Source organism: Macaca thibetana, chromosome 5, assembly GCF_024542745.1.
Source record: "Macaca thibetana thibetana isolate TM-01 chromosome 5, ASM2454274v1, whole genome shotgun sequence".
NCBI classification, from domain to species: domain Eukaryota; kingdom Metazoa; phylum Chordata; class Mammalia; order Primates; family Cercopithecidae; genus Macaca; species Macaca thibetana.
In genome coordinates, this window is record NC_065582.1 from 100322744 (window position 1) to 100349838 (window position 27095).

Consider the following 27095-nt stretch of genomic DNA (forward strand, 5'->3'; position numbering starts at 1 on the left):
GCTGCTGGATTCGGTTTGCCAGGATTTTATTGAGGATTTTTGCATCAATGTTCATCAGGGATATTGGTCTAAAATTCTCTTTTTTTGTTGTGTCTCTGTCAGGCCTTGGTATCAGGATGATGTTGGCCTCATAAAATGAGTTAGGGAGGATTCCCTCTTTTTCTATTGATTGGAATAGTTTCAGAAGGAATGGTACCAGCTCCTCCTTGTACCTCTGGTAGAATTCAGCTGTGAATCCGTCTGGTCCTGAACTTTTTTTTGTTGGTAGGCTATTAATTATTGCTTCAATTTCAGAGCTTGCTATTGGTCTATTCAGGGATTCAACTTCTTCCTGGTTTAGTCTTGGGAGAGTGTATGTGTCCAGGAATGTATCCATTTCTTCTAGGTTTTCTAGTTTCTTTGCGTAGAGGTGTTTATAGTATTCTCTGATGGTAGTTTGTATTTCTGTGGGGTCGGTGGTGATATCCCCTTTATCATGTTTTATTGCATCGATTTGATTCTTCTCTCTTTTCTTCTTTATTAGTCTTGCTAGCGGTCCATCAATTTTGTTGATCTTTTCAAAAAATCAGCTCCTGGATTCATTGATTTTTTGAAGGGTTTTTTGTGTCTCTATCTCCTTCAGTTCTGTTCTGATCTTAGTTATTTCTTGCCTTCTGCTAGCTTTTGAATATGTTTGCTCTTGCTTCTCTAGTTCTTTTAAATTGTGATGTTAGGATGTCAATTTTAGATCTTTCCTGCTTTCTCTTGTGGGCATTCAGTGCTATAAATTTCCCTCTATACACTGCTTTAAATGTGTCCCAGAGATTCTGGTACCTTGTATCTTTGTTCTCACTGGTTTCAAAGAACATCTTTATTTCTGCCTTCTTTTCGTTATGTACCCAGTAGTCATTCAGGAGCAGGTTGTTCAGTTTCCTTGTAGTTGAGCGGTTTTGATTGAGTTTCTTAGTCCTGAGTTCTAGTTTGATTGAACTGTGGTCTGAGACAGTTTGTTATAATTTCTGTTCTTTTACATTTGCTGAGGATTGCTTTAACTTCCAACTATGTGGTCAATTTTGGAATAAGTGCGATGTGGTGCTGAGAAGAATGTATATTCCGTTGATTTGGGGTGGAGAGTTCTAAAGATGTCTATTAGGTCCGCTTGGTGCAGAGTTGAGTTCAATTCCTGGATATCCTTGTTAACTTTCTGTCTTGTTGATCTGTCTAATGTTGACAGTGGGGTGTTAAAGTTTCCCATTATTATTGTGTAGGAGTCTAAGTCTCTTTGTAAGTCTCTAAGGACTTGCTTTATGAATCTGGATGCTCCTGTATTGGGTGCATATATATTTAGGATAGTTAGCTCTTCTTGTTGAATGGATCCCTTTACCATTATATAATGGCCTGCTTTGTCTCTTTTGATCTTTGATGGTTTAAAGTTTGTTTTATCAGAGACTAGGATTGCAACCCCTGCCTTTTTACACTTTCCATTTGCTTGGTAGATCTTCCTCCATCCCTTTATTTTCAGCCTATGTGTGTCTCTGCATGTGAGATGGGTCTCCTGAATACAGCAAACTGATGGGTCTTGACTCTTATATCCAATTTGCCAGTCTGTGTCTTTTAATTGGACCATTTAGCCCATTTACATTTAAGGTTAATGTTGTTATGTGTGAACTTGATCCTGTCATTATGATGTTAGCTGGTTATTTTGCTCTTTAGTTGATGCAGTTTCTTCCTATCATCAATGGTCTTTACATTTTGGCATGTTTTTGCAATGGCTGCTACCGGTTGTTCCTTTCCATGTTTAGTGCTTCCTTCAGGATCTCTTGTAGGGCAGGTCTGGTGGTGACAAAATCTCTCAGCATTTGCTTGTCTGTAAAGGATTTTATTTCTCCTTCACTTGTGAAACTTAGTTTGGCTGGATATGAAATTCTGGTTGAAAAATTCTTTTCTTTAAGAATGTTGAATATTGGCCCCCACTCTCTTCTAGCTTGGAGAGTTTCTGCCAAGAGATCTGCTGTTAGTCTGATGGGCTTCCTTTCGTGGGTAACCCGACCTTTCTCTCTGGCTGCCCTTAACATTTTTTCCTTCATTTCAACTTTGGTGAATCTGACAATTATGTGTCTTGGGGTTGCTCTTCTCGAGGAGTATCTTTGTGGCATTCTCTGTATTTCCTGAATTTGAATGCTGGTCTGCCTTGCTAGGTTAGGGAAGTTCTCCTGGATAATATCCTGCAGAGTGTTTTCCAACTTAGTTCCATTTTCCCCGTCACTTTCAGGCACACCAATCAGACGAAGATTTGGTCTTTTCACATAATCCCATATTTCTTGGAGGCTTTGTTGATTTCTTTTTACTCTTTTTTCTCTAAACTTCTCTTCTCACTTCATTTCATTCATTTGATCTTCAATCACTGATATTCTTTCTTCCAGTTGATTGAGTTGGTTACTGAAGCTTGTGCATTTGTCACGTAGTTCTCATGTCATGGTTTTCATCTCTATCAGGTCGTTTATGGGCTTCTCTGCATTGATTATTCTAGTTATCCAATCGTCAAATCTTTTTTCAAGGTTTTTAGTTTGTTTGCACTGGGTTCGTAGTTCCTCCTTTGGCTCTGAGAAGTCTGATCGACTGAAGCCTTCTTCTTTCAACTCGTCAAAGTCATTCTTTGTCCAGCTTTGTTCCATTGCTGGTGAGGAGCTGCGTTCCTTTGGAGGGGGAGAGACGCTCTGATTTTTTGAATTTCCAGCTCTTCTGCACTGCTTTTTCCCCATCTTTGTGGTTTTATCTACCTTTGGTTTTTGATGATGGTGACGTACAGATGGGGTTTTGGTGTGGATGTCCTTTCTGTTTGTTAGTTTTCCTTCTAACAGTCAGGACCCTCAGCTGCAGGTCTGTTGGAGTTTGCTTGAGGTCCACTCCAGACCCTTTTTGTCCGGGTATCAGCAGCGGAGGCTGCAGAAGAGAGAATATTGCTGAACAGCAAGTGTTGCTGTCTGACTGCTGCTCTGGAAACTTCATCTCAGAGTTGCACCCAGCCGTGTGAGGTGTCGGTCTGCACCTAGTGGGGGATGTCTCCCAGTTAGGCTACTCGGAGGTCAGGGACCCACTTGAGCAGGCAGTCTGTCCGTTCTCATATCTCAACCTGTGTGCTGGGAGAATCACTACTCTCTTCAAAGCTGTCAGACAGGGACATTTACATCTGCAGAGGTTTCTGCTGCTTTTTGTTTAGCTATGCCCTGTCCCCAGAGGTGGAGTCTACAGAGGCAGGGAGGCCTTCTTGAGCTGCGGTGGGCTCCACCCAGTTCAAGCTTTCAGGCTCCTTTGTCTACCTACTTAAGCCGCAGCAATGGCGGGCGCCCCTCCCCCAGCCTCGCTGCCACTTTGCAGTTAGATCTCAGACTGCTGTGGTAGCAATGAGGGAGGCTCCGTGGGCGTGGGACCCTCCAAGCCAGGCGCAGGATATAATCTCCTAGTGTGCCGTTTGCTAAGACCCTTGGTAAAGTGCAGTATTAGGGAGGGAGTGACCCAATTTTCCAGGTGCTGTGTGCCAGTTTCCCTTGGCTAGGAAAAGGAATTCCCTTCCTCCTTGTGCTTCCCAGGTGAGGCAATGCCTCGCCCTGCTTCGGCTCTCGCTCGTTGGGCTGCACCCACTGTCCTGCACCGACTGTTCAACACGCCCCAGTGAGATGAACCCGATACCTCAGTTGGAAATGCAGAAATCACCTGTCTTCTGTGTCGCTTACACTGGGAGCTGGAGGCTGGAGCTGTTCCTATTCGGCCATCTTGGGCGCCCCCTCCCAATTTTTCTCTTAAAGATATATGTATGTATAAGAACTCCAATTAGAAAAGAGAGAGTCAGATTGGATGAATGTGTGAGACACAACTATATGCAGCCTTTTAAAAAAAAACCCACTGTAAATAAAAGGCAGAAAAATTACAAGGTGAGAAAAAGATTACCATGCTAACACTAATCAAGAGAAAGCTAAAGTTATTCATATCAGGCAAGGTAGATTTCGAAACATTGAATATTACTAGGGACAAAGAGTAACATTTCTTGATGTTAAAAGGATCAACTCATTAAGACCTAACAACCTTAAATGTGTAAATCCTAACTACAGAGCTTAAAAATTCATGTAGCAAAAACTTAGAGCCAAAAGAAGAAATAAATCAACAATAGTAATCAAAAATTTTAATACTACTCGCTCAATAATCACTTACAAATCAAAATCAATTTGTAAGCAGATACAAAATTAGTAAGGTAGGAAGACATGAATAACACACTATCATCCAACGTTAACTAATTGACATTTATAAAAACACTCCACCCATGAACAGCACAACGCACATTCTTTTTGATTGCTGATGCACTTAGAACATTCACTAAGACAGATCATATTCTGGGCCACAAAACAAATCTCAGTAAGTTTTTTTTTTTTTTTGAGACGGAGTTTTGCATTTGTTGACCAAGCTGAAGTGCAATGGCACGATCTCGGCTCACTGCAACCTCCGCCTCCCAGGTTCAAGCGATTCTTCTGCCTCGGCCTCCCAAGTAGTTGGGATTACAGGCGTGTACCACCACGCCTGGCTAATTTTTTGTATTTTTAGTAGAAACAGGGTTTCACTATGTCAGCCATGCTGGTCTCAGACTCCTGATCTCAGGTGATCTGCCCACCTCAGCCTCCCAAAGTGCTGGAATTACAGGCGTGAGCCATCACTCCCGGCCAGTAAATTTAAGAGGACTGAAATCATACAAAATATGTACACTTGTCCCTCAGTATTTGTGGGGGACTGGTTTACAAGGAATTTGATGCTCAAATTCCTTGTATAAAATGTCACAGTACTTGCCTATAACCTACACACATCTTCCTATATACTTCAAATAATCTCTAAATTACTTATAATACCTAATATAATGTAAATGCTATACAAATAACTACAGTATATTGTTTTTAAAATCTGTATTATTTTTACTGTTGTAATTTTTTTTCCTAAATATTTTCAATCTGTGGTTGCTTGAATCCATGGATGCAGAACTTGTGGATCTGGAGGGCTAACTGTACTCTGATGAAAGAAAAATTAAACTAGAAATAATTAAACGAAAGACAGCAGCAAAAACTGCCACAGTTATATATTAAACTACGTACTTCTCATAACCAATGTGTCAAATAAGAAATCATACAGGAATTATTACAAAGTATTTTAAACTAAATAAAAACAAAAACACACGGAATTAAAGTTTGTAGGATACAGTTAAAATGATACTTAAAAGGATATTTTAGCATAAACTGCTTTTTAGAATAAAAGAAAAGTTATAAATCAATGATTTAGGTTTTCACACTAAGAAACTAGAAAAAATACAGTAAATTAAACACAAAGTGAATGGAAGAAAATAATTAAAATAACAGCAAAAATCACTGAAACAGCAAACAAAACAAAAAGAAAGAATACGAAAAATCATTGAAACCAAAAACTTATTCTTTAAAAAGATTAATAAAATTTATTAACCTCTAGCCAGGCTAATCAGGAAATGAAGATATAAGTGATATATCAGAAAAATAGATCTTACAGACACTAAGAGGATAAGGGAATATTATAACAATTTTATGTCAACAAATTTGACAACTTAGATGAAGTGGACAAACTCCTCAAAAGACATGACTAAGAAAGCTCACCTAAGAAGAAAAAGATATGTAGTCCTATATCTTTTAAAGAAATTGAAATTATAATATAAAATGTCTCCACAAATAATCATTTTACAATGTATATGTATATCAAAATATCACCTTATATACCTTGAACATACCATTTTTGTCAATTATACCTCAATAAAGCTGAAAAAACAAATAATAAAGTAAAATAAAATATCCCCACAAAGAAAGCTCTAGGGCCAGATGGCTTCAACAATGACTCTACCATCCATTTAAGGAAGAAATAATAATCTAAAATAAGTCTATAAGTAATAAAAACATGGAGCCAGGCACGGTGGTGCACACCTGTAGTCCCAGCTTCTTGGAAGGTTGAGGTGGGAGGATCGCTGGATCCCAGGAGTTCAAGACCAGCCTTGGACTTTTGAGAGATCTTGTCTCAAAAAAAAGAAAGAAAAGAAAAGAAGGAAAAGGAAAAAAAAGAAAGAATATAAATTAACATAAACAAACTATTCTAAAAAACATAAGGAACACTTCTCACCTCATTTCATGAGGCCAGCATTACCTTAATAATAAAACCAAAGACATTACAAGAAAACCAATAAGCCTCATGAACAGACACGCACAAATCCTTGTCAAAATTTAAGAAATCAAAAACAGTAATATATAAAAATTACCAAGTGAGATTTATTCCAGGAATGACAGGTTAGCTTAATACTCAAACATAATCAATGCAATTTACCATCTTAATAGACTGAAAATAAAAAGCCACACAATCACAGAAAAGGTTTGGAAATAAAATTTGAAAAAAAACACTAATTTTTTATTTTAAAAAAATCACTAAATATCAGGAAACTTCCTCAACTTGATAAAGGACACCCATGAAAATCCTATTGTTTTAACATTACACTTAATGGTAAAAGATGAATGCTTCACATTTATCAGGAACAAGGTGAGGATGTACACTTTTGCCACTTCTATTCATTACTATACCAGTAAAATAAGGCAAGTGAGTGAAATAAGCCAAGTGAAATAAGGCAAGAAAATGAAATAATAGGCACACAGCTTGATTTATAGACATTATGAAAATTCTAAGACTATACAGAAAAAAAGCAACTAGAGCTAATAAGAGAGTTTAACAAAGTAATTCAAGATCAATATACAGAAATCAACTATATTTCTAAATACTAACAAAATACTAGAAATTATATTGTTTAAAAATACCATGTATAACATAAAAAAATGAAATATTTAAAAATGAAATATGTGTAAGACCTGTATACTGAGAAGTAAAAAATATTGCTGAGAAAAATTAAAGAAGACCTAAAATATAGAGACACACCGTGTTCATGCATCAAAGGATTCAACACTGTCAAAATGTAAATTATCCCCAAATTGATCTACAGATTCAGTGCAATCCTAATGAAAATCCCAGTAGCTTTTCTTCCAAAATTGAAAAGCTGTTCATACACTTATATGCAAAATCAAAAGACCAGGAATGACCAAAATAAATTCTGAAAAATAAAAACAAAAGTGTAGAATTTATACTATCTGCAACTACATACTTCCAAGATTTACTATAAAGCTATAGTAATCGACACAGTGTAATACTAAGGAAAGACATGTAGATGAACAGAATACAGGGTCCACAAAAAGACAAGCACACACAGCCAACTGTCTTCCATAGGTTCCAGGATAATGCAAGGGAGCAGGGGGAAATACAGTCTTTTCAATAATGATGCTGAAAATTGGGTATCTATATGCAAAAAAATGAACCTTGACCATTATATCACCTACATATAAAATTTTAATTTGAAATGGATCATAGGCCTAAATGTAAGAGCTAAACTATAAAATTTCAAGAAGAAAACTCAGGAAAACAATCATTATGACTGAGTTAGGTAAAATTCTTAGGACACAAAAAGCATAAATTGTGAAAGTAAAAATTGAAAATTGGATTTCACCAAAATTAAACTTTTGATCTTCAAAAGACACTGTTAAAAAAATGAAAAGGAAAACCACTGATTGGAAGGAAATACTTGTAAAACATCTTTCTGATAAAACATCTGTATACATAGAAAGAACACTGTAAGACAAGCAATTTGGTTTTCTTTAAAGGACAAATATTTGAACATCTACTCTGCAAAAAGATAAGATATCCAAATGGCAAAAATAAGCACAAGAAAAGCTGGTCAAGTTCATTAGTCATTAAGGAAGTGTATATTAAAATGACAATAAGATTCCACTACATACCAACTTGGATGGCTAAAATTTAAAAGACTGACAATACCAAATGATGGTGAGGAGCAACTAGAACTCTCATCAATTACTGGTAGTTTCTTATAAAGTTGAACATACACTTACCAAATGAACCAGCAATTCACTCCTAGGAGTTTATTCATGAAAAAATGAAAACATATGAAACATATGTCTACACAAAGACTTGTAACTGAATGTTCACAACGGTTTTATTCAAAACAACCAAAAACTGGGGAAAATACTCAAATGTCCATGAACTGGTTAATTTATCCATAACATGGGAATACCACCCAGTAATAAAACACAAAAACCTATTGACATGTGCATCAATGTGGATCAATCTCAAGAGCATTATTCTAAGAAGCCAGACACAAAAGACTACATAATCTGTGATTCCATTTATACAAAGTTCCAGATAAGTCAAAACTACAGTGACAAAAAGCAGGGGGAACAAAACAGTTGGTGGGGACATAAAATTGTCTATAAAGGGAAATGACAAGTATTGGGGGTGATGGAAATGCTATCATGATTGTGGTAGTGGTTACCTGATTCAATGACTGTCAAAACTCATTAAATTGTACACTTAAAATTGGTGAATCCGGCCGGGCGCGGTGGCTCAAGCCTGTAATCCCAGCACTTTGGGAGGCTGAGACAGGCGGATCACGAGGTCAGGAGATCGAGACCATCCTGGCTAACACGGTGAAACCCCATCTCTACTAAAAAATACAAAAAACTAGCCGGGCGAGGTGGCGGGCACCTGTGGTCCCAGCTACTCGGGAGGCTGAGGCAGGAGGATGGCATAAACCCGGGAGGCAGAGCTTGCAGTGAGCTGAGATCCGGCCACTGCACTCCAGCCTGGGCGACAGAGCCAGACTCAGTCTCAAAAAAAAAAAAAAAAAATTGGTGAATCCTACTGCATGTAAATTATCTAAATAAAGTTGATTTTAAAATAATAAAGCACATACACACCAAAAAATATATGATTTATCATATACTAGATTATAAATACTAGGGGTGAAAAGATAAATAACATGTGGTTCTGCACCCATGCTCCCTTGACTGACGATGAAAACAAGACATACGTACTGATGGTCAACGTTTATCACAATAGTGTAATAAAAGAAACCTGCAGGCTTGAATGGTAGCCCACATGAGGGACAACGAACCAAGACTGCGAGTGGGAGACAGAGAGAGTTAGGAAAGTCTTCTTGGAAGAGGTAATATCCAAGATGTGCCTTGAGTGATAATGAGCTATTCATTCATTCTTCCAAAGTGACTCAAAGGCTATAACAGATGACAGATTTAAAAATTACAGTATAGTGAGGTAAATCCAGTGACAAAATTGTGCATGGCACATTATGGGAGGACAGAGGATGAGTAATCAAACCAGCCTAAGTGGGCCCAAAGACAGCTTCTCAGAGGCAACGCCCAGAGTGGAGTCTTTGAAGCAGTGATTCACAACAAAAAATGAGCATCAGAATCCCTTGCGAAACTTCTTCTGAACAAACATGACTAATTTGAGTCCATCCTAGCCATGTGCATCAGAAAACTTCAGGACGACCAGAAATCTGAAGTTGCCCAGGTGAATCCGATGTTAAGTTTCAACATTACATAAGAAACTAGCTTATACAAAGAGCACCCACTATATCAATAATAAGAATAATAGCCAGGACTTACTGACTGCTTTCTACATGTCAGGCACTGTTTTAACAGCTTTATACGTTTTATCTCAATTAGTCCCCACAATAACCCTATGAGATAGGCACTCTTATAAACAGATCTGCGTTTTTGTTTTTGTTTTTTGAGATGGAGTCTCGCTCTGTCACCAGGCTGGAGTGCAGTGACACAACTTCGGCTTACTAGAAACTCTACATTCCGGGTTCAAGCAATTCTCCAGCCTCAGCGTCCCGAGTAGCTGGGATTACAGGCGCGCGCCCCCACACCCAGCTAATTTTTGTATTTTTAGTAGAAACGGGGTTTCACCATGTTGGCCAGGATGGTCTCAAACTCCTGACCTCGTGATCCGCCCACCTCAGCCTCCCAAAGTGCTGGGATTACAGGCGTGAGCTACCATACCTGGCCAAACAGATGTGCATTTTAAAAAGATCTCTCAGGCCCTCACACACTTCTTGTGAGAATTTAAAATGGTGCAATCACTTTAGAGAATAATCTGAAGGTTCCTTCAAAGGCTAAACACAGAGTTACCATATAACACAACAATCCCACTCCTAGGTATATACCTAGGAGAAATGAAAACATGCATCCACACAAAAAATTGTGTAAAAAGGCTCACAGCAGCACTGTTTATAATAGCCCAAAACCTAAAACCACCCAAATGTCTATCAATTGATAGAAGTATAAACAAAATGTGGTATATCCATAGAATGGAATACTATTTGGGAATAAGAAGAATTAAGTACTGAGACATGCTACAACATGGATGGACCTGGAAAATGCTAAATTAAAGAAGCCAGTCACAGAAGACCACATATTGTATCATCTCATTTACATGAAATGTTCAAAATAAGCAAATCTGTAGAAACAGAAAGTAGATTAATGGTTGTCCAGTGCTGAAGGGGAAAGGTAAGTGACTGCTAATGGGTATGGATGGTTTCTTTTTGAAGAGATGAAAATGTTCTAAAATTGATTGTGGTGATGATTATACAACTCCATGAATATACTAAAAACCATTGAATTGTACATGTTAAGTGGGTAAATCATGTGGTATGCAAATTGTATCTCAATAACTGTTATTATAAAACAAAGATGTCTCAGAGTGGAGGATGGGTCCAAACTTGAGTGCACAGGCTGTCATGGCCATGCAAGTACAATTATCTACTGCAGATACAGTCATATTACTTCTAATTTCAGAATACTTACAGTTTTAGGGTTATAAAAGAAACTTTATACATATTTAGGTAAGGGAACTAACACACTGTAGGATGTCAATATTCAACATATTTGTGTCCCTAGCACCACTGGCATAATTCCAACCAATTTCACAAATCAGACAAACCTGCTGCAGTAATACAGGCAGAATTTCTAGGGGTGACCTTTCTTTCTCCTCAGCTTCACACATATAAGACATGCAGATCATTACAGGCCATCAAGCAAATGCCTAACAGCAAAAACTGTGTGATCCTGTCTAGAAATGAATTCCACATACCAGACACAGGAAAGGAAAATAATTCTATAAAATAGAGTTTGGGCTTGATTTCATTTGTACAAAAAAAAAAAAAAAATGGGTTCTATACTCCCTAATTAGAAAGTTTCTGTTTCACAATATAATCATTCATTTATTCAAAAAATACTTACTGAGGCCAGGCACGGTGGCTCACACCTGTAATCCCAGCACTTTGGGAGGCCAAGGTGGGTAGATCACCTGAGGTCAGGAGTTTGAGATCAGCCTGGCCAACATGGCAAAACCCTGTCTCTCCTAAAAGTACCAAAGTTAGCCTGGTGTGGTGGCAGGCACCTGTAATCCGAGATACTCAGGAGGCTGAGGCAGCAGAATCGTTTGAACCCAGCAGGTGAAGGTGGCAGTGAGCTAAGATTGTACCACTGTTCTCCAGCCTGGGTGACAGAGCGAGACTCCGACTCAAAAAAAAAAAGAGAACTTGCTAAAAGCTGCACTCACTATGTGCCACACAATGTTCTGGGTGTTAAGGATACAAAACAATGCCCTTATTCTCATGGAGCTTAAACAAACAAAAGAGGTAGGAGAGGTACTGATTGTGATTGACTGAATAATATCAGATAGGGATGAATGCCCAAAGCAAGGAAGGGGGATACAGTGCTGGGAAGGGTAGGAAACACAGGGTAGTAAATTTGTGCCATGTGAGCAGAGACCTGAAGGAATAAAGGCTTCAGGAATATAGAAACCAGAGGAACACAGGTCCCACATAGTTCCCAAGTTACAGAATAGCAGGGCAAACACTCTGAGGAGGCATCAATGAAGCCAGAGGAACAGAGTATGCCAGGGAAGAGCCATAAGAGATGAGCTGAGAAAGCAAGATTTGGGGGAGAGGGATAATATTACTCTGTGGAGAGAGGGATTAAGGGAGGAAACAGGCACAACAATTAGAAATTACTGCAATGATCCAGGCGAGATATGATGGTAACTTGGACCAGAGAGGCAAGAGAAGGGGTAGGAAGAGGTATCAGATCCTGAATATACATTCTCAAGACAGATCCCTACGTAGATAGGGGCTTTCCTGAAAAACTGGATGTGGAATGTGAGAGAAGAAGACAAGATAAATTAGGAATGACTCCAAGGTTTTTGGCCTGAAGAATGGAAAGGCCATTTACAGAGATGAAGAAAACAGGATAAGAAACAGGTTTAAGGGAAAAAAATCAGTGTGGCTTTGAATATATTAGGTTTAAGGTAGCAATTACATATCCAAGTGGAGAATTTAAGTGAATACCAAGTATGAAATTCAGTAGTTGAGGCTGAAAATAATTTGTGAGTCAATAGTATAAAGATGCTACTTAAAACTTTATCTTGTGACCCGTTATATTTATTCAGTCTATTCCCTAGAGGATGAGTAGGCTGTTTCCGTTATTTTGCCATTAACAGCATTGCTGCAATAAGCATACTTAGAAACATTTCCTTATGCTATATATTAACATTTCTATTTGCATAGCTTCCTAAAAATGGAACTGTACATTCAAAAGGTATGAACATTTTATATTTTACTAAAAACAGCCAGTTGATTGTATTACAAGATTGTAGCAGCTCACACCTGCTCAATCAGCACAACCCATTTTCCTACATGAGTGATCACTAGGTATTATTCTTTTAAAAATTTCTTGCCAATCAAATGGATGATGAAAAAGTGGTATCTCATTTTAATTCCCATTTCCCTGAACATATTTGCATAAATTCATTGGCCATTTGCAAGCACTCCTTTGTAAAATGTCCATTTTATTACAGGATTGCTTATCTTTTTCTTATCAAATTAAAGGCACTCTAGCATATTAGAAATAGGAAATCTTTGTCTGGCAATATGTGGCAGTTATTTCTCCCAGTCTATCACTCACCTTTTGGCTTCGTTATGGGATGCCTTATGCCACAGGAAGTTTTAAATTTTCATGCAAACCTGCCAATCATTTCTTTTATGGCTCAGGACCACCTGTCTCACACTGAGACCCTCATGGTTGTAAACACATTCCTCTAATTTTTTTTCCTATTATTTTTACAGTTTTTTTTTTTACATTCATGTCTTTCATACATCTGGAATTTACTTTAGAATATGGAGAGAGGCAGGTAGTCTAGTTCTGCATGCCAGGTGAACAGCCACTTATACCAACACCATTTATTAAGTAAACCATCATTTCCCACTGAAATGCCCTGTTATCATACGCCTGACTGACCTGGGCAGCCATGCAGGCTTGACCAGAAATAAATTCTGCATAAAACCCTGACTAAAAATAAGTCAAAGTGCCCTAGCACTTTATATAAATATGCAAATTACACACAGCAGTGACATATAAAATTCAGAGTCAAGAATGCTCTAAGGGAAGGAGAACAACAGAAAATGTGAAAAGAATTCAAGACATGGTTCCTTCTTGGCCTGTGGCTCTACCTCGCCAGGATGACCAGCCCCAAGAAGGAACACAGAGCAAACAAACTAAAAACAGAAAAGGATGAATAAATTCTGATGTCTCTGGCTCCCTCCGGTCTTTCCTGTCACACAATTTTATGGGTTAATTCCATCCACAGGCACTACAGCTCTGGCTGGACACACAAGGTCAGTCTAAGAAGGTCTCCAGACACCTCTGTTTGGCTGGAACAGGTGCGACCTGCCAAAGCTGATGGTTCATTTAAACTAAACAAACTCAAAAACAGTGTTAGTTGTTTTCTGACCCAAAATATCTAAATCAAGACAGTTAAATGGTAATTCATAAAGTGGTTTAACAAAACGGTGGCAGTAAGGAGATGAAACAAGACTTTGTTTCGTTTTTCTTGAGTTCACAAAATGCTGAGGAAAAGGAATTCTGTGGGTACAGAGGTCCTGCCCAACCTTAGGTGGAATGTACTGGTACCTTCCCTCCACTCAACCTATGTCCAGTGACTTGGGGTAAGAGATCCCTCTTTCTTCACCAGGCACTGACCCACCCCTTCCCACTCCTACTCACATTTTATCAGTTCAGAAATACAAAAACCAGCTATTTACAAATCCTTGACCAAAGATGAGTCCACTCTATATGAAAGAATAGCACAGGCTTTATGACAAGTTAGAAGCATAAAGGAGGAAGGAGAAAGGCAGCTAGTCAATCTGAACTATACCCTCTGCGATCAGTGGAAAGCCTCTAATAGCCAGAATGACTATATGCCCATTCACCACTAATATCTCTACAGTGCAAATACTAAAGGCATTCCCCAGTGCTTTTCTACTTTAAAAACTACCCTTAGGGAGTTACGAAGAACAGAAAGATGAATAAAGCACAGACTGCACTCATAAAGACATTGCAATAAACTTCCAGTTTCTCATTCATGGCTAACCTGGTTTAATGTATCCCTGTTATATAGCACCTCAAAGAAAATAAAATCATTCCATAATTAGTTCAGCCTTCCTTCCTCATCTGAAGGGAAAGGAGAATGTAACTTGTCCTTCCTGGTGAGCTCAGCACAACTGTTACCTCCATTTTCCTATCATTCCTTTCTCTCCAGCTTTTTCTCAACATCCTTGCTTCCAGCTGGTCCTGGAGGAGACCCAGCATCCACTGCCTGCCTGCTGCCTCCACTTCCTTGAGGGAAACCAGGGGACTTGCTGCCTAAGGGCATAATGGTCCTCACTTTGCTGTGCTCCCTATTTTTTTTTTCTTTTTTTTTTCTTTTCAGATGGAGTCTCACTCTGTCGCCTAGGCTGGAGTGCAGTGGTGCGACCTTGGCTCACTGCAAGCTCTGCCTCCCAGGTTCACTTCACTCTCCTGCCTCAGCCTCCTGAGTAGCTTGGATTACAGGTGCCTGCCACCACATCCAGCTAATTTTTTATATCTTTAGCACAGACAGGGTTTCACCGTGTTAGCCAGGATGGTCTCAATCTCCTGACCTGGTGATCCGCCAACCTCACCCTCCCAAAGTGTTGGGCTTACAGGCGTGAGCCACCGTGCCCGGCCTCCCTATTTTGACTTTGTACCCAAACAGCCTCTGTGTATATGCAGAATATAGAACTTGCTGTCTCAATCAGTACAATCTATTAAATTTCATCATGATCAGCACAGTTCATATAGCATGAGATCAATTCCAAACCAATAAATGAAAGACTCCTTTAATGTGATAAACCGATTAATCACAAATCTATTTGAAGTGGAAAATGTTGGGGGCTTTTTTGTTTTTTGTTGTTTGTTTGTTTTTGTTGTTGTTAAGGGCTCTCTGCAAGCTCTTATTAGTATGACTTTGAAAAGAAGAAAATGAGATAGAGCCTTATAACCCTCTTTCTAGCAATATGAACAACTCCCAAAAAGAGTCAAAAGGCTGAGATGCTGTTGTGACTTGTCCTCAGGGAAAGTCCTCAATTTTTTTTTTTGGAGACAGGGTCTCACTACATTGCACAGGCTGGCCTCAAACTCCTGGGATGCTGGGCCTATAGGCATTTCAATAGTGAAGAGTATTAAAGGAGAAAAATATGAGAGAAAATAACACTTTCAACATAACAGGCCAATTCTGGCACCCAAAAAAACATGGCATAGTGTCAAGGCTGACCTTGGCTGGTAAAGCACTTGGGGAATATATGCAGGCTTTAAATGAGGCCCGGAAAAATCTTACACCCACACCAGTGGGCCAGAGATTTGGCAGGAAGAATAAGTCTCTACATCACTACAAAATTCCACTCCAGAACAGAAAGATGGGAAACACACGGGGCAACTGTGCTACTGACTTAGCCTATCCTAGAAATACCTCTTCTCATGTGAGATGATAAATTTTACTCATTGTTCATGACACAGCTTAGCACTCTGTTGTTACTTGAAACTGAAAGCATAGGGACTGATACAGTACCACTAAAAAAAAAAAAAAACAGAGATCATGATGTAGGTTTAGACTCCAGAATGATCTCTTCTTAGGCAACTGAGGGATGCAGAAGGGAAAAGCACTTGCATTCTTTCAGGCCATTTCTATCTCTGTCCAAAGATTCACTCCCATCACAGCTAACTGGAAGTCTGAAGTAACTGCCCAAAGATTTCAGCTGGGCTAGGAGCCAGTGGATTGTACTCTATTTACTAAGCCTATGGCAAGATTATACTACCCAGCTAACTGTTGCTAAACCACTACAAGACTTTCAGGAGCACCACAAAGTAGTCCCTGTTGTACCACAGTGTCCACAGCGACCTAATTTGATTCCCTTATCCTTGCCATTTTGGATGAGAATGCTGGAAGTAACGGTAACAACTGCATAGAGAGAAGATGCACGTATGCGTGTCCATATGTATATAATCAGTTTTACAGTGTACCCAACATATGAAGGTACTTTTCATGGGAACAATAAAGAACTGCAAAAATTGAAAATAAAGAAAATAGACTTATCCTTTAAAACTTAAAATAAAAATGAACATAATATAAAACTTTCCCTTAACAACCCTAACTTATAACATCTGCCTCAGCTGAATGTCCGTATCATTCATCAGATCCTGTAGTATTAAGGGAATCTATAAAAGTGATCAACACAATTTACAGATGTATAGATGTATATGTTTGTATACATCTATAAACTGTATGTATTTGTAATGAATTTATTAATTTGTTAATATGCTGGAATAGCAGGATCAAAACAATTGCAATGAAAAGTGTTAACACAAATAACTACTACTGCTACTACAAATAATGATAATAGCTAGTGCCTGCTTCGGCAGCATATACACTAAAATTGGAATGAAATAGAGATAAGCAATTATTTTTTCAAATTAAAAATAAAAATAAATGATAATAGCTAGTCCTGAGTGTTTACTATAAGCCAAGCATTCTTCCAAGTTTCTGATATGCAATGCATTAAATCTTCACAACCCTAATAGGTAGATATTATTATCCACATTTACAACTAAGGAAACTGAGACATGTAGAGTTTAAGCAACTTTCTCTAAGTCACACAGCTAGTCCACGCTCTTATTCATTATACTGCCTCCATGATTAGCTAACACTCTAAATTAAAATTATTCACAATCATGATTTCAGTTGTTCTAAGTCAATTAAAAATTATAATAGAAATTTCAATGCACATTTTAATAATGAGTAAAAAAATGACTGCAAGTCTGCAAGGAAATGAGACCATATATCTGTTAGAGGGTTATCAAAGATTTCAACATTACATGCTATCAAATGGCATTCACTCAAAAAGACTTACAAAGAATTCCAGTAGCCCTTGAAGAGATATAAAATATCAGCTGACCAGATATACCCCATTCAGGCTGATAAACTACAACATTCTACCTACCCTAGATCTATAAAGATCATAGATCACCAAGCTAGATGAAATCATCAAAACTGCCAAACTAAAAAATTGCTATTGTAACACAAAAATTCAGAATTAAAGGGTGGATTTACTAAAAATCGCTGAACATCCCTAGAACCCTGAAACCATCTCCAAAGCTGCCCCTTCTCCAAAATGTTACAATTCACTCCTCCAACAAGCTCACAAACTTAAGATAAATGTGAACCTTATAATGTGTGTAGGTATAGAATATGACATTTGTTAGAATTCAGAATTCAGGGCCGGGCGCGGTGGCTCAAGCCTGTAATCCCAGCACTTTGGGAGGCCGAGACGGGCGGATCACAAGGTCGGGAGATCGAGACCATCCTGGCTAACATGGTGAAACCCCGTCTCTACTAAAAAATACAAAAAACTAGCCGGGCGTGGTGGCGGGCGCCTGTAGTCCCAGCTACTCGGGACGCTGAGGCAGGAGAATGGCGTGAACCCGGGAGGCAGAGCTTGCAGTGAGCTGAGATCCGGCCACTGCACTCCAGCCTGGGCGACAGAGCGAGACTCCGTCTCAAAAAAAAAAAAAAAAAAAAAAGAATTCAGAATTCAGTACTGTTGGTGATCTATCTCTTCACTGCAGGACAACACTTATTTTGACACACATAGGACGTGTATCACCTGCTTGACACCTGCTGAACTGCATGATATAACCTTTTTGGGTATATCTTATATTCTCACCTAGTCTACAAATGCCCAAAGGGTGGGATCTGCATTAATTTGTTGTGTTCTAAGAGTATCTGAAACAAATGAGGAATCTAGAAGTTTAGTCACTCAGTAAATATCTGCTGAATCAGTGACTGAATAAGAAGTAAATAATTCAAGAAAATAAAAAAATAAAGAACAAGAGGCAAATAGCAAGACAAAATACATCAACCTGAAATATGAGTTATCATGTGTGCTTTTTATTTGGTGCTCAAAAGAGCTTAAAAAGGCAGCTGACAAATAGTAGTCTAATGATTTTCAAGATAAAAAGGGAGTTGTTTCTTAGTAACTTTTACCAAAGTACCTTGATCATATTCGTATTTCAACAGTAAATTAAGGAATACAAGCTTCTGGGTGGGTACGTTTATATAATTTTTGTTTCTTTAATAAAAGTACTGAGTGGAAATTAAATGTAAACAAGTTTGACAATAAAATCTTATCAGCCATTCTCAATCAGCCTGAGGTTACAAAAATGTCTGTGAACAAAATTCTAGGATTATTAAACCCAAACTGTCAGTACTCAAGCAAGACTCAAACTCAACTCCCTTTTCTTTTCTCCTTTACATATACCTTGGATAATAATACTGACCTACTTTACAGGGCTATCATGAGGATTAATCAGCTTAAAAATGCTAAGCACATCAGAGATAAAGAGAGCTTATATACGTATCGTTAACCACTTTTATAATTAACAAATTAAGATTCTTGTTTCATGAAGCAAACCATTTTGTTACTTACTTAAAAGTAATACTGCAGGTTTTTAAAAGTCACAGATACCTCACACTAATGAGTATGCTCATTAATAAGTATACATTTTCTAAAACACTCAAGTAGCTTTATAGAATGTAGGCTGAGTATCACAGATAGAAAAAAAAAAACTCCGATTATCCCAGAATAAAATTATTAAATGACAGTTTCTCCTGATCCTCAGACCTTTGAACTAGAAAGTCATCTACCCAGCTATCAGAGGCAAGACTTCCTACTAGTTTTGATTATAAACATTATCACCAAAATCAGAAAGGGGTGCACAGCCTCCTGAACCACCTGCCATTCCTAATAAGGAATAGATGGGGCCCTAACAAGGGCAATGTTGAGATCTGAACACTTCCTATGGCACATTCTGCCTTTTATATCGGTTATGCCCATAGAAACATGCACTTCAATAACAGGAAGTCATTACAGGGTCCCTTCCACTTCCTTTCAGTTCAGCTGGTTTGCTTTTCAGCAAGAGCTGATTAACATGACAGAGTTATTGCGCCCTTCAGATGCCCGAGAGCAACCTGAGAAGTTGGTTGAAAGCCTTACTTCTACCACGGTTAGAAGCAACCACAGTTTGGGAATTGAAGATTTTGGACTTTCTGCTTTATAAACCTCATTTATCAAACAGCAGGAGAGCTGTTACATATGGTGACAGGCATTATGGAAATGCTTAGACTGAATACAAAATGCGAATGTGAATTGGATTAAATTACCTGCAAGAGGGAAACCAACTCAGGAGGAAGTAAAAGGAACCAATCATAGAGATGAATCAAATAGAGGTGCACAGAAATGTTAGAGCTTGCTTATAAATTGTTACCCTTGGGCTTATAAATTGTTACCCTTGGGCTTATAAATAAGATTTCCTGGTATGTCTACAGAGAATTGTACAATTTAGCAGAGTCAAATTAGATTACACTAAATAACTGCCCCTACTACGGTTCTTGTCTATTCAAGATAGGGAAAGAGATTAGAAGACACTTATGTAAGTTCAGATATCCCTAGTAACACAGAGATTAGCTTACCCTAAAATCCCAATATTAGAAATCAGAGTATGTGTAAGGAAAGGGGAACCATTCATTTAGCTGAAGAGTACTGTTTACAATGTGGCTGGGTAGGAGTATCAGAGGCATGGTAAATTAAGGTATTTATTGAATTTTTTTCTATGGACAACCAGTCTCTAGTTTAATAAAAGAGCTCAAGATTTAATGTCCACTTAGTCACTTTATTTGTAAAAAATAACATTCAGGGAAAAAAAAGCTCATGTTTTGTTTGCTTGCTTTATTCAAAAAAAAAAAAAGTGGGGGAAGGCACACAAGACTTCCTAAAATGCCAGCTCTGTAACTTTGTCTTAGAAAATTATAAATAAATTCATGGACAAAAACCGTAAGGAAATTAGTAATAACCCTATGATGCCTCCAATCACAAAAATTCTGCCTGCTTTGTGGGGGAGGGATGAGTTATATGTCAGAATAAAGGTGAGAATGAAGGAGAGAAAAGTCATGTGAGAGAGGAATGTGCAAAAGACTTATAATCCAATACTTTTTTTTAAAGTTGGACATTGAGTTTAGATGGGGCTTAATAAACTGCATCTGAAAAATGCTTCTGAGAATCACAGGCCTCTTTGCCCTTGGCCAAATCACAAATGAGTCATGGACACACCTAAGCTAGAACGCTGTGTGCTGCCTGACACACTGGGAAAATATCTGGAGCCTGAATAACCAGGAGTTTCAGAATTTGATGTGTCTTTGAAATGCCTCCTTCTTACCACATACACACACACACACAGTTGGTCACATAAGGGTATTACTAATGTGAGAAGTAGAGAAATTAGAGTACAAATAAACCACAGTAGTCTCAGGGTCAGCAACAGCAATAGGTAACTGTTACATATTCTCAAGAAGGAAAAAAAGAATCTCCAAACCCTTAGAATCACTGAGAAGTGCTTTATATCACTGCTCTGGCATATCTACAGAATGCATCAAAAAAAAAATGAACTGATGTGCCTTGCAGCTGAACCACTTAGAGACAGAGTGTATAATATGGCATACGATGACTAGCAGGACACAATCAAGGCACGCACTAGAAGACTTGTCCAGGTGCATCTCCTACACCACTACCTTCTTTCGACTTTCCTTCCCCTCAGCAAGGTCAGAATATGTGGCTCCCAGGGTTGTCTGCATTTTAACAGGGAACAAAGTTTCAAGGCAATAAAATAAATCCTCCTCCAGACTAGTGCTAGATGACCACATCCATGCTGGTGGACGCCCTGCTAGGACTAGAAATATTAACAAGTCCAATCAGCAGAGTAAGTGTTGATGGACTGGCATTACTCCATTCACAGTCAGTACTGCAAAGCAAGAAAAAGAAACTTAAGTTTGCCACTTGGGTTCCAAACTCTGTAAGCCCCTGGGAGGTAGGCCACCATGGAATTAACTCCTTCAACTCACTTCTTGACACGTTCAAAGCCTTAGAGGGAACAGTCATACACTCACTTTTTAAAATCCTTCATATTTCAAAGTCAACTGATCTGGGCAACTTGATCTGGGCCAAGATGAAATCAAAGATCTGCCCAGAGCCCCCCCAAAAAATTATCTTTTAAGGACGGGGCCTTCCATCATGCTCCCTCCCCAAAAACCACAGAAGCTGCTTGGCGGTAGCATTCCTGTGGGCCAAGACCAACAGATACCTCTAACAAAGTAAGCCTGCCACGGACTTCCCTTCCATGTCTAGCAGCTCTCCAGGTCACGGTTCTCAATAAGCAAACACAGAAAACAAGTTCATTCTCTTCTTCCCACTCATTAAAAACCAACCCAAATCTTATCCGTATTTAGAACACACCTACCAATGAAAAAGTTAAATGAAGAGAGGGAGGCACCCACCCACATAATCTTTCCATTCAAAGAGGCACTATTCCAAGCTGCTATGGAGTTTATAATTAACAGACAAGCTTAACCAACAACAGAAATTTCTGGAATCTCTTGTAATTTACACTAGTCTGCCTTATTCCAAATTTAGATCACAAGCATGGGCTGGATTCTGAGGCTGAATCCCAAAGCCTTCTTGGCACACCTCTAGCTTGGGTTTCTTGCAGTCACTCAGCCCTGCTGGGGAGGGCGTCTGCAGGATGACTGAGGGCCAACTGACCCAGTATGCAGACAGACGCAGAGCAGCTGCTTTGCCAGAGCTCACTCACATCCAGAGGCCCAGCAACACCTACCATTAGCTCCCTGGAGCTGCATCAGGAGGCTGTGCTGGAGAAATGTCTGGTTGCACTCAGATGTATTCATTATGATGCCTTCTACAGATCTTTGCTATCACTGTTCTGTGAGGTTTTTGCTTCCTTTCCCACCTGCTACCCCAGGGTGAACCCTCTCACCCAGGTTCCAAGACCAAGGTGTGCAGTGAGGCATATCTGAGCACCTGACTGCAGTGAGGCTGCCTGATAGAAGACCAAGCCACAGAGAAGACAGATAAAGAGGGTGGAAAGAGGGTGGCCATCACCGACTACTGTCAGGGGCATATGAACCAGAGCAACTCCATCTTAAACAGGAGCTCGGTAAAACGAGGCTGAAACCTACTAGGCTGTATTCTCAGATGGGTAAGGCATTCTTTTTTTTTTTTTTTTTTTTGAGATGGAATTTCGCTCTGTCCCCCAGGATGGAGTACAGTGGTGTGACCTCAGCTCACTGCAACCTCTGCCTCCCAGGTTCAAGCGATTCTCCTCCCTCAGCCTCCTGAGTAACTGGGATTACAGGCACGCGCCACTATGCCCAGCTAATTTTTGTATTTTCAGTAGAGATGGGTTTCACCATGTTGGTCAGGCTGGTCTTGGACTCCTGACCTCGTGATCCACCCAGCTTGGCCTCCCAAAGTGTGGGGATTACAGGCGTGAGCCACTGCATCTGGCCCAGGTAAGGCATTCCAAGTCACAGGACGAGATCGGAGGTCAGCAAAAAATACAGGTCATAAAGACCTCCTGACAAAACAGGTTACAGTAGAGGAGCCAGCCAAAAACCCCACTAAAACCAAAATGGCCACAAGAGTGAGCTCTGGTTGTCCTCATTGCTACACTCCCACCAGTGCATGACAGTTTACATGGTAACATCAGGAAGTTACCCTATATGGTCTAAAAAGGGGAAGCATGAATAATCCACACCTTGTTTAGCATATCATCAAGAAATAACCATAAAAATGCGCAATCAGCAGCCCTCAGGGCTCTGTCTATGGAGTAGCCATTCTTTTATTCCTTTACTTTCTTAATAAACTTGCTTTCATTTTGCACTGCGGATTCGCCCTGAAGTCTTTCTTGAGAGATCCAAGAACCCTCTCTTGGGGTGTGGATCAGAACCTCTTTCCTGTAACATATTTCTGTCTGTAGCACTCCTAGTAGTTGTGTTGTGTCTTTTTTATCATGTGAATCCACTTCATCAAGAACTATCAGATTAGAACAGGAAGTCTACTCCTTTTACAGGAAAGGGAACTGTGACTCAGAAATAGGAAGAAACTTGCCCAGGGCCACACAACTATTTCCTGTTAGATAAAAAAACTAGATCCCAGTTCTCAAACTCCAGCTTAGGCTTCTTTCCCTGTACCTCCAGAGACAGTATCAGCCTTTACACAGGATGGTAAAACTGCACGGTAGCATAATTTCTGAGGCATGACATAAAACTGCCAGACACTGCATTCAATATTTACACAGATTACTCTACCTATGAAAGAATATTTTAATCCCCATTTTTACTTATTTATTTATTTTGGGGTTTTTTGTTATTGTTGCTTTTTGTTTTATTTTGAGACAGAGTCTTGCTCTGTTGCCCAGGCTGGAGTGCAATTATGCAATCACAGCTCACCGCAGTTTCAGTCTCCAGGGCTCGAGCGACCTTCCAACCTCAACCTCCCAAGTAGCAGGAACAACAGATACACACCACCATGCCCAGTTAATTTTTTTTTTTTTTTCCTATCTCTACGTTGCCTAGACTGGTCCCCAACTCCTTGGCAAGCAATCCTCTGGCCTTGGCCTCCTAAAGTGATGGGATTACAGGTGTGTGCCACCATGCCCAGACTATAATCCCCATTTTAGATTACAGATGTAATGCCTCCATTAGTTTTATCTGATTTCAAACTTCACCATAATCTTGCTGTCTCTATGGGAGGACTAGAAAGATCTCTTCCCAGTTCCCAAAATACTCCCTTCAAAGGCTGGCTAGGGTGGTACAAGTCCTTCAAAGATCACTGGAGTGAAGTTCCTAAACCCTGTCTGAATGTAGACATTCCCATAGGAAAGAGCATACTGTTGGGCCGTGACCTGCCATTAATCCCTCTGAATGCATTACTTGTTAGATGCTGGCTCTAGCCTAGGGAAACAGAGGACACATTTAGGACCTTAATGTGAGATACCAGTGAGTTTTAACAGGAGGAAAAGAAAGAAGACTTGGTTTTTAATCTGTGCCAGTATGAAGACCATTTGTAAAAGTCAAGCTTCTTCCTGCCCCCTCCATGGTATTTGTATATGATACCTTTGTATTCTATTAATTGGTAAAATACATAATAAATAGGATTTACTAATTTCTGAATTAGCGGCATTTTCAACTGAATTTTCGTTTTAGTAAACAACAGAATCATTTGAAAACCTATAGTATTGAGTGCACTGTACATGGAAGGGTGTTCGTCTGTAGATGACTCTACAAACCCCTTCCTTGAAATCCCAAGATTTCAGGGTCCACAGATTAAGAAACCCCTGGCTAGAACATGGGGCATTGCCCCCAGATGAGCAGGCCTGGTGCATGTCTCATAGCAGGCTTCCTGAAGGAACCTGGTGGCAAAGAATGAGGAAGTGGAAGCCCATCAACCACACTCCACATCCTTCACAATTGTGCCTAAGCCCCACAGCCCTCTTTCCAATGGGCAACATAAAAATTAACGGTTATAAATTTACACTGACATTTGGGCAGGGAAACTATGGAACACTGTCACTTACTATAGAAGGGAATAATACATGTGAGAGAAGAGGAAGACAGTGTCACAGAAAAAATTCAATTCATATTGATGCCAAATAAAAGGGTAAAATCATCTCGAAAAAACTGCAAGTTATTCTTTAATGAAGCTTCAGTGTCTGGAATGATCTGTATTGAATGAAAAGGACAGCAGGTAACAGAAAAAGGAGCAAACACCTATGCTAGTGTGACAAATAGGTGGTCACAATTTAAGACCCTATCTTAAAATTTCTCACCAAAAGAAGACTCATTTACACATCATCACTACTAAGAGGATCTTATAAATCCATGATACACATATACTGAAAGTCATACTTAGATTCTTTAAAAGTAAAAATAGGGCCAGGAATGGTGGCTCACACCTGTAATCCCAGCACTTTGGGAGGCCAAGGCAGGCAGATTGCTTGAGCTCAAGAGTTTGAGACCAGCCTGGACAACATGGCAAAACTCCATCTCTACTAAAACAAAAATTTAAAAATTAGCAGGTGTGTTGGCACATGCCTGTAGTTCTAGCTAATCAGGAGACTAAGAATGGGAGGATATCTGCAGCCCAGGAGGCGGAGGTTGCAGTGACTCAAGATGGTACCACTGCACTCCAGCCTGATTCTGTCTCAAAAAAAATGTAAAAATAGGAGGAAAAAAATAAAATCAACAAACTTAAAATATGTGCAGCACTTGTTACAAATCAATTAAAAGCACTGAAATTTAAGGAAACGAATTAGCCCCCTACCTTTCCAGCTTATCCTCTTCTATTACCCGCTCTTACCAGTCTCACACACTACTCAACATGCCCTGAACAAGTATTGCACCTTTATATCCACATCACTGGGTATCAGGTGTGCAATAACCTGAGTGATGCTGCCACATTCATTCATACACCCAAGTGCACATTCATGCACACACACACACACAACAAAGTTCTACTCAACGCCCAAAGGCAGAACCAATTTCCCCTTCCCTACACCTCTGGTGTATTCTTCAACTTACATAATACAGACTTGCATGACAGCATTTGCCATGGGGATCACTGCAGCCACATCATCACCATATCTCATTCATCCCTCCACTCATAACACCAATCACATTGCTTAGCACAAAACATATAATAAAAGCATGTTGCAGAAACAAAGGAATGAATATAGGTAATCAGGAAGTAAAGCTTCTGATAGTGATTGTGTGAGGATTACCTGATCAAAAACTGCCATAATTCTCAGCATTAAATTACTGGGGGACATGGTTTGGCTGTGTCCCCAGCCAAATCTCATCTTGAATTCCCATGTGTTACAGGAAGGACCCAGTGGGAGGTAAGTGAATCATGGGGGCAGGTCTTTACTGTGCTGTTCTCATGATAGTGAATGAGTCTCATGAGATCCGATGGTTTTAAAAATGGGAGTCTCCCAGCACAAGCTCTCTTCTCTTGTCTGCTGCCATGTGAAATGTGCCTTTCACCTTCTGCCATGATTGTGAGGCCTCCCCAGCCACATGGAACTGTAAATCCAATAAACCTCTTTCTTTTGTAAACTGCCCAGTCTTGGGTTTGTCTTATCAGCGTGTGAAAACCAACTAATACAATGGGCAAAATCTATTTTATTCTAACCCTGAACTAACTAGTCATCCTCCCCTCCTCGGGTAACTGACATTACATAAGTTCTCTAATAAGATGAAAAATAAAAAGTCTTGTGGTGGCGCATGCCTGTAATCCCTGCTGGTCAGGTGGCTGAGGCATGAAAATCACCTGAACCTGGGAGGTGGAGGTTGCAGTGAGCCAAGATCTGGCCACTGCACTCAACCCTAGGTGACAGAGCAAGACCCTATCTCAAAAAAAAAAAAAAAAAAAGAAAAGCCTGTTTTTCCATCCAAAGGCTTGAATTAGACACAAGGGTTCCAAACAGGAGGGAATCCCTGCACCGTTCAAAAGAGCTTCCCTGAAACCTAACACTTGGTGGAGAAAGGTCCAACCAGGCCCTCTGCCATTGTGTCCTCCAACTTTCCATTCTCACCAATAATCCAGACAGACAAGGTGCACTCACCTGGCTTGTTTCCTTCCCTCTCATGGCCCAGCTGCCCCTTGGTGTTCAAACCACATGTGTAAACTTCCCCATCTTCCAGCAGGAACACAGAGTGGTTTCCCCCACAGGCCACCTCCTTGACACTTCTGTCAGATATGAACCCACACACCTGGGGCTCAGCCACAATTCCCTGCAGGTTGGTGCTGATACCAGGTTGGCCCAGAGACCAATATCCCCAACATAACATTGTTCTTATCTTTCAGGGAATCATGTAGCCTAGGA

The 27095-nt window shown here is 39.6% G+C and overlaps 1 protein-coding gene across 2 annotated transcripts in view; it reads right to left on the reverse strand.

The window, feature by feature from the left end:
- The window catches only part of HERC3 (HECT and RLD domain containing E3 ubiquitin protein ligase 3), a 123067-nt gene that overhangs the window by 83239 nt on the left and 12733 nt on the right, over window positions 1-27095 (reverse strand). For both annotated transcript variants that reach the window (XM_050790416.1, XM_050790417.1), the window contains one exon: window positions 26835-27089. In XM_050790416.1, coding sequence (XP_050646373.1) covers window positions 26835-27060 — 226 coding nt within the window. In that variant the 5' untranslated portion in view covers window positions 27061-27089. The remainder of the gene's footprint in view (window positions 1-26834; window positions 27090-27095) is intronic.